Below are 8,826 nucleotides of genomic sequence, written 5' to 3'. Positions count from 1 at the left end.
TGCAGTGGTTTTTCCTTTTTATTTTATCTGTTCAAACATCAGTGTGTCTGGTTTGATCTGTCTGGTTAATAAACAGCTTCTGCTGGATGTTTGTGGTTGATGCTCGTGTCAGCAGTTTGTGGCTGAAGCATTACTTCATTTTTCTCTCCTGCTAATAAGATCACAATCTTCCACTCCACACAAAACATCTTTACACTGAAATAAAGTGAATCCAACAACAGTCAAATAAGAGTCACAGGTCAAATATGATTGAAGATCACAGCACTAAATAACACACCAGTAGATTCAGATATCTAGTCCAATATTTCACTCTTCTGCTGTTAGTTTTCATTCAGGCCCAGAATTCATGTGAAAATGTAAGATCAGCAGAAGTTGTTGATTTTCGTGATGTTAAATCAGATGAACGTATGAACGGAAACTAACTGAGGATGGAGGAGGATTCACACACAACCAGATAAATATCACAGTTAAGTGTGTTTCAGATCAATCTGAGGGTTTTCAGACATTTTAGTTACTATCGTGGGCTTTTCAGTGAACCGATGAAGAAAATGTTTCTCAAGTTAGTTTTGCTCTGTTTGTGGCGTCTGGATGGTGAGTTTCACTCTTTTCCATGTTTGTAGAGTTAGTTCATGGAGTAAATATATAGGCTGTGGTGTTCTCATGGTACTGCAATTTCTAACTTCAATAAGATACCTTGAAAAGAACTGATATTCGATACCATTTTCAATACCATGGAAAAAAAAAAACAATGTATATACTGTCATATAGATATTTTTAATATATATTTTTTTTTTTTTGTCCGTCTAAAAGTCTAAGCAATCAAAAGTTTCTTCTGAAGAGATCGCTTTATATGATAAAACTTTTAAGTAAAACTTTTTTCATATATATATGTGGATCAGTTACCATTACAATTATCTCAAATATTTGCTAACTCAATGTATTTGTTTTTACAATGAGGTAATTTTGTTACACAGCACAAAGAAGCTTGATTTCAAATGGTAAATTGAATTTAAAAAAGACAAGTAAACAGTAATAAAATAAGAACAAATTAACAAATTACTAACAATAGCACAAATAAATACAATAGAATAAAGATAGAAATTAAATACACTGCTTTCTTTTTTCAGGTAGGTCTAACAGTAGTAATCAGGTAAGAAATTGAATAAAGAAACAAAGTCAGTGGCGTAGCGTCTGGGTACGCACGTACATATGGGCCCGGACGGATTGGGGGTCCGCAATTAGGGGCTTAACCCCAAAGTATACTTTGGGCATCTGCGCACCGTCCGCATCATGAAATTTTCGACATTAGGAGGGTTTGCGGACGTCCGCACTCCCCGTCCACGTGCAGCCCAATTTTTGTGGTGGCACGAACAGTGTGTGTGCTGAAAACAGCTTATGCGAGAGTGAACTGAGTGCTTGAAAACAAAAGTCCACTAGTGCGCAGTGCACATGCCGAACGCGTCTTTCTGCAGCCAAATGCTTTCAGAGGCTCGCAGGCGCGTCTGTGTGCGAGACAGAACCTGTGTAGATATGTTAAAAAAATTAAGTATAATAGAAATAATGTTGTCAACAACTTGCTATATGAAAATCATTAAGAATCTGAATATATGGACCATAAAATGGTCCATGCCATGTCTTAGCGATGATCTATTGTATTTGACGGGTATTCGCTTTTCTGGCATTTTTAAAAGTGGGTTTCTGAAACTTATGCATGCAGTAATGTAAGTAGTACATAATTTTAAATGAGTCATATTGATTTTCTCAAAAAACGACTATGTCTGCACATTTTAAGATACTGCACAAGATGTGAATAAATGTAACCCGTACTCACTGGGGCGGATACTCTTTATTCAGTGAATTAAAATGCACATAAAAACTGATGGAAAAATATTTAGTGAACGAACTTATAGTTATTAGGAATTAAACGCATCCATTAAAAAAGTCTGTCACAGAGTGCCACAGTGCCACAGTTCCTCAACAAACCGTCCATACCGGCGTGATGAATACAATCCTCAACTGGATGAAACTGAAATAAAATACTTTGATTGTTGTGATCCTATCAGACTTATGATAGCAACCTGAATCGTAACAAAGCACTGTTCACCAGAGGAGAACTGGTCCCCCGACTAAGCCTGGTTTCTCCCAAGGGTTTTTTTCTCCATTTTAACCCCTATTTGCCACTTGTTTGCCACCTGATGTCACCTGTTGGAGTTTGGGTTCCTTGCCGCTGTCGCCTATGGCTTGTTTAGTTAGGGACACTTGACATTTGACTTGACATTTGATATTCAACAGTATTCTTGACATTTATTCAACAGAGCTTTGATCTATCTGCCTGCATTGACACTATTCTTTAAGAGCTGCTGTGCAGCAAAAATTATGTACCAGTTATGAATGTAAAGCTGCTTTGACACAATCTGCATTGTAAAAAGCGCTGTAACAAAGTTCAATGTCAGGAAGGAAGAGGACAGGGTCAGCTTGACTACTGACTGCTTTATTTGGTTTTCAAAAATAACAAAACAGGTGTGCAGACAGGCACAAAACGGTCCAATATAACATAAGCAACTCCAGCCAACAATTCCAGCATCCAGGGGGTAAGCAGTCAGTAGTCCTTCTCTCTTTCCGCCACTCCTGTTTCTCCTGGCGTTATATACTCTCTCCACGCCAATTACTGAAACAAGAAACAGGTGTTCGTCATTTGCATTTAACCCACTCACTCAACCGCTCGTCTCCTGCCTCTCTCTCCCGCTGCAGACTTCGCTGAACCACGCCCCCCTCGCCACATACCCCCACCGCCCGACTCAGGCCGGGGAGCCATCCGGCCTGCAGCCCCCCCCCCCCATTTCTGGAGAGGAAATCGGCCACAGCCATCTGAACACCCGGCCTGTGGACCACCTTGAACTTAAAAGGCTGTAAAGCTAGATACCAACGAGTGATCCGCGCGTTGGTATCCTTCATGCGGTGGAGCCACTGCAGGGGAGCGTGGTCCGAACAGAGGGTGAATTCCCGTCCCAGGAGATAATATCGGAGGGTGAGGACGGCCCACCTGATGGCAAGACACTCCTTTTCTATGGTGCTGTACTTAGTCTCTCTCTTTGAGAGCTTCCGACTAATGTACAGCACCGGCCGCTCCTCCCCCTCTATCTCCTGGGACAGGACCGCACCCAGCCCCCTGTCCGACGCGTCTGTCTGCAACAGAAATGGGAGAGAAAAATCAGGAGAGTGTAATAGCGGCCCGCCACATAAAGCAGCCTTCACTTGGGTAAAGGCCTGCTGGCACGGCTCCGTCCACTGGACCGTATCTGGCGCCTCCTTTTTAGTGAGATCAGTCAAAGGGCTGGTGAGGTCCGAATAATTAGGAACAAATCTCCTATAATATCCCGCCAGCCCCAGGAACTGTCTCACCTCCTTTTTGGTCTTGGGGCGCGGACAGGTCGCAACTGCTGCAGTCTTATCAATTTGGGGACGCACCTGTCCATGTCCCAAGTGGAAGCCCAGATATCTTACTTCCACACGCCCAATTGCACACTTCTTCGGGTTGGCCGTGAGCCCAGCTCCTCTCAGCGATCTCAGGACGGCCCTTAAATGCTGCATATGCCGCTGCCAGTCATGACTAAATATAATTATGTCATCTAAATAGGCTGCAGCATACGCAGCATGGGGCCGTAGAATCCTATCCATGAGACGCTGAAAGGTAGCCGGTGCCCCGAACAGCCCGAACGGAAGAGTGACAAATTGGTGTAATCCGAACGGCGTTGTGAAAGCTGTTTTTTCTTTAGATAACGGCGACAAGGGGATCTGCCAATATCCCTTTGTTAAGTCCAGTGTCGAATAAAAACGAGCTGTACCGAGCCGATCAAGCAGTTCGTCCACCCGTGGCATTGGATACGCGTCGAATTTCGACACAGCATTCACCTTGCGATAATCCACACAGAACCGAACCGAGCCGTCCGTCTTAGGAACTAAAACTATCGGGCTCGCCCAGTTACTGCTGGATTCTTCTATTACCCCCATGTCAAGCATTGCCTCTAATTCTGTCTGAACCACTTTTTTCTTGTGCTCAGGCAAGCGATACGGCCGGCTGCGAACTACCACGCCCGGCTCTGTCTCGATATGGTGCTGAATCAGATTAGTACGGCCCGGTAGGGGGGAGAACACGTCCGCAAATTCTGCTTGTAATTTAGTGAGATCAGTGAGCTGGGAGGGCGAGAGATGATCTCCTCCCGGAGCCAGCGCAAGAGATTGAGGTTTGGAAATCGCCTCTGGCCCAAGATCATCCTCTCCACCAATCACCATCGCCAGCATCACTGCCTCTGCCTCATTCCATTTTTTGAGGAGATTGAGGTGATATATCTGACGTGCCCCCCTCCTATCAGACCGTATTACCTCATAATCGAGATCTCCGATTTGCCGTGTGACCTCAAATGGTCCTTGCCACTTTGCCAATAATTTAGAGCTTGACGTAGGGAGCAATACAAGCACTTTCTCTCCCGGTGTAAATTTTCGTAAATTAGTCCCCCTGTTATACAGCCGGCTCTGTTTGTCCTGGGCTTGTAACAAATTCTCCGTTGACAGCCGCCCCAAAGTGTGAAGTTTTGTTCTCAAGTCCATGACATACTGAATTTCGTTCTTACTTTGAGATGGTCCGTCCTCCCAAGTTTCTCTTAGAACATCCAAAACCCCGCGGGGCTGGCGTCCATAGAGAAGCTCGAAGGGGGAAAACCCCGTGGAGGCTTGCGGGACCTCTCGCACAGCGAACAACAGGGGTTCTAACCATTTATCCCAATTTTTGGCGTCCTCCTGAACGAATTTACGAATCATGGTTTTAAGCGTGCGATTAAAACGTTCGACCAGCCCGTCCGTTTGTGGGTGAAAGACGCTGGTACGGATCGTTTTAATGCCCAATAATTCATAAAGTTCGCGTAACGTACGTGACATAAACGCCGTGCCTTGATCGGTGAGGATTTCTTTTGGAATCCCCACCCGGGAGATTAAACTGAACAGTGCGTCCGCAACACTCTTAGCAGAAATGCTGCGGAGAGCCACTGCTTCAGGATATCGTGTTGCATAATCCACAATGACTAATGCAAAGCGATGTCCTCTAGATGATCGCTCTAATGGCCCGATGAGGTCCATACCAATTCTCTCGAAGGGGACCTGCATTAATGGAAGTGGGCGCAAAGGCGCTTTTGGGGTGGCCGGTGGATTCACCAGCTGACATTCACGACAAGACGCGCACCACCTGCGCACATTCTCATGAATGCCCGGCCAAAAAAATCGGGTCATGAGGCGATTTAGTGTTGTTGCCTGTCCTAAGTGTCCAGCCATAGGATTAGAATGAGCCGCCTGAAAAAGCATTTCCCGGCGGCTCTTTGGAACTAACAACTGGGTTGTATCTTCTTTTGTCTGGGTATCTTGGGTCACCCGATACAACCTATTTTTCACAACTGCAAAATATGGATAGGTAAGCGCGCGTCCAGGCTGGAGAGGCTGACCGTCGATGACTTGGACCTGTTCAAATGCACGTTTCAACGTCTCATCCTGAGACTGCTCCAGGGGAAAATCATCGCGCTCCGAGAGAATTATTCTCTCGATTTCACTCTGTTCCCCTGAAGCAGCACTCAGTGGTCCCCGATCAGTCTCTCCCGCCTGCACCCGCGCCTCCACATCCACCGCATTTTTCCCCCAAGAGGCATCCGTGCATAAATAACCCAATAATTCAGAAAATGCTGGCCAATTTGTTCCCAGAATTAACGGATGCCGGAGGTGCGAATTAACTGCCACCTCAACACTATGTTTTTGTCCCCGGAATTGGATAATGACTGACACTACAGGATATTCCATTATATCCCCGTGCACACACCGCACCTTAACCACGCGGCTTGTATCCAATGCCCCGGATGAAATCAGGCTTTGATGGATCGAGGTTTGGTTACATCCTGAATCCACCAAAGCCTGATAGGTACCCCCCTTGATACTCACAGGTATTTGGTACCAGCCAGCTTGACCGGGGGCAGCCTGCGGGGCGTCCGGGACCCGAACCATTGTCCCAACCTCCATCACCGGGCATTTATCTATGAAATGCTCCGGGTCCCCGCAACGCCAACAGGCCGGCCCAGACCTCCCCGCCGCCCCAGTGGCAGGGGGTGGGGTAAATGATTGGCGTGGAGAAAGCGGAGAAACAGGAGTGGGATCCCGTCCCGTGGAAACCAGTCCCGCCCTCCTGGGCGGGGCACGTGGAGTCCCGGACTGGCTCTGGTCAAACCCGCCCCGCCCCCGGGGCGGGACACGCGGATATCCAGGCGGCCGTGACCTGGGTAAAGGGACAGGATGAGAGAGAGGGACAGAAGATGGAGAGGGAGAGAGAGAAGCAGATGGGAGGGGTTCGCCGACCCCGGGGCACGCCACCATATGGTCCTCCGCGAGATGGATGGCCGAGTCCAGCGACGTGGGGCGGTGGCACTGGACCCACTCGGCTGTCTTCTTCGGTAGCCGAGTGATAAACTGCTCCAGCACCACTCGATCGACGATCTTCTCCACGTCGCTTCCCTCAGCCAACAGCCATTTGCGGCAGGAGTCCCGGAGCTGTTGGGCCATCACGAAGGGTCGGCCGGACTCAGCCAGCTCGAGCGAGCGGAAACGCTGTCGGTGTTCCTCAGGGCTCCGGCCGACCCGCTGGAGGATGGCCCTCTTCAGGTCGTCGAAGACCAGGAGATTCTGGACCGGAAGCTGCTGTGCCGCTATCTGGGACTCCCCGGAGAGCAGCGGGACCAGGCGCATCGGCCACTGGTCCCGCGGCCAGCCTGACAGCTCGGCCGTCTTTTCAAAAAGGTCCAGGAATGCCTCCGGGTCGTCCGCAGATCCCATTTTGTTGAATGGCAGGTGGGCGGGCACAGCGCGATGTTCCGTGGCTTCCGGTCGAACCTCCCGGTCAATCCAGCTCCGGAACCTCTCGCGGTCCTCCTGCTGGGCTTGGACGATGACTTGAAAAGATCTTTCCTGATCTCTCCGCAAGTCCAGCAGGGCCTGATGTTGTTCCTGTTGTAGGCCCGCGAGGCTGCTGATAATCTCCGCAAATGGCATTCCGGAGGACGATTGCATGGCGGCGGCTTTCCTCTCCCTTCCCGGGTTTCGGCACCAGTGTAACAAAGTTCAATGTCAGGAAGGAAGAGGACAGGGTCAGCTTGACTACTGACTGCTTTATTTGGTTTTCAAAAATAACAAAACAGGTGTGCAGACAGGCACAAAACGGTCCAATATAACATAAGCAACTCCAGCCAACAATTCCAGCATCCAGGGGGTAAGCAGTCAGTAGTCCTTCTCTCTCTCAGCCACTCCTGTTTCTCCTGGCGTTATATACTCTCTCCACGCCAATTACTGAAACAAGAAACAGGTGTTCGTCATTTGCATTTAACCCACTCACTCAACCGCTCGTCTCCTGCCTCTCTCTCCCGCTGCAGACTTCGCTGAACCACGCCCCCCTCGCCACAAGCGCTATATAAATAAAGGTGACTTGACTTGACTTGACAGAATAATTAGTTCATAACTTGAAAAATGGACTAATCACATCTGAAACGACGCTATGCTCATTCTGAAATTCCAGAGCCAGAGTCGAAACAGTCGAATTCAATTAAGTTGAAAATCCGTTTTTTGACATTTTTGAAATAGATCCGCAATGCAAAGTCAAAATGATGGAGGAACGCATATACTGTAGTGCTGTTGTTGTCATTCCTAGAAATGTTTTTTTTTTTTGTCTGCATATTGTCCGCAACCGAGGGGGGCCGTAAAAAATTTTGAGAATATGGGCCCAGGGCTGACTTGCTATGCCACTGAACAAAGTAATCAAAATGTAAAATAACATTGGATAATCTTCACTGAAATAAGTAAATACAGATTAATCAATTAAAGTTACAGAAGTTAATCATTCAAGAGCAGTAAGTGATGTTTTCTTTGTCTTTTGTTGTTTGATTAACATTAACAACATAGAGAGCAGCACGTTTATTCGGCTACTGTCCCTTTAAGACATGACGAACGCACGGACACATTCTTCCTGAACTGTGTTTACTTTAATACTCACCGAGTATCACCAAAAATAAACTGAGAAAAATAGCTTATTTTGGCACTTGTATTTCAAATGTGGCTTTATTATGTGTCTGCGCTTCGTGTGAGCACGAAATCTGCGAGAATGAATAGAATTAGTATCATCAGCGTAACAGTGAAAACTAACGCCATGCTTCCTAATGATATCTCCCAAGGGTAGCATGTACCGAGTGACAAGCAATGGTCCTAGTCAGGGACGTGCACAGGGGGGTTGCTCAGGTTGCCCGGGCAACTGCCCATATGCCCTTCTCGACTCATGTTGCCCTTCCGAGGTGGAAAAAAATAAATGAAAAAACTCATTCACTTCCATATTCGGGCACCCGTCCGAAAGTGAAAGTCAGTAGGGGAAGGGCAAACTCTGTTTATGTGGCTGCAGCGCTGCACGCGACCGGCACCTGAGCTGAGCCTGCATGAGCGGCACTAGAAGGAGATTGTCGCGGTTGTCAGGTGAGACGACTTAACGTTGTCGGAAAGGTGAGTAAGGTTATAATCGTTAACGAAAAACCAACGAAAAAACGAAAACTAGGTGGGAAAAAACATCGTCGTTAACTGAAATAAAAATAAAAATGAGGCATTACAAAAAAACGATAACTAACCAAAACTGTAATATGTGTTTGGCAAAACTAACTAAAATAAAATAAATTATAGATTAAATGTCCTTAGTTTTCGTCTTTGTCAATTTTTTCATAGAGCAAACGTTCAGCTGCATTTCATTTCCCTGCGTCTCTC

General features: G+C 47.0%; 1 protein-coding gene across 1 annotated transcript; it reads right to left on the bottom strand.

Moving 5' to 3' along the window:
- Window positions 1–2,470: 2,470 nt before the first annotated feature.
- Window positions 2,471–8,380, bottom strand: LOC125258433 (zinc finger and SCAN domain-containing protein 1-like). Its single transcript, XM_048175380.1, has 2 exons — window positions 5,980–8,380; window positions 2,471–2,668 (listed from the first exon to the last, which is right to left on the bottom strand). The coding sequence occupies exons 1-2, from the start codon at window positions 7,096–7,098 to the stop codon at window positions 2,666–2,668; spliced, it is 1,122 nt and encodes a 373-aa protein (XP_048031337.1). The 5' UTR covers window positions 7,099–8,380; the 3' UTR covers window positions 2,471–2,665.
- Between the last annotated feature and the right edge of the window lie 446 nt (window positions 8,381–8,826).

Source organism: Megalobrama amblycephala, linkage group LG22 (genome assembly GCF_018812025.1).
Source record: "Megalobrama amblycephala isolate DHTTF-2021 linkage group LG22, ASM1881202v1, whole genome shotgun sequence".
Lineage (NCBI taxonomy): Eukaryota > Metazoa > Chordata > Actinopteri > Cypriniformes > Xenocyprididae > Megalobrama > Megalobrama amblycephala.
Note: the sequence above shows the minus strand (reverse complement) of the source record. Positions and strands in the feature narration are given on the sequence as shown.

What these genes read in the sequence shown, in the direction of transcription:
- LOC125258433 (XM_048175380.1), bottom strand. Translation starts at nt 7,098, where the DNA reads ATGCAATCGTCCTCCGGAATGCCATTTGCGGAGATTATCAGCAGCCTC.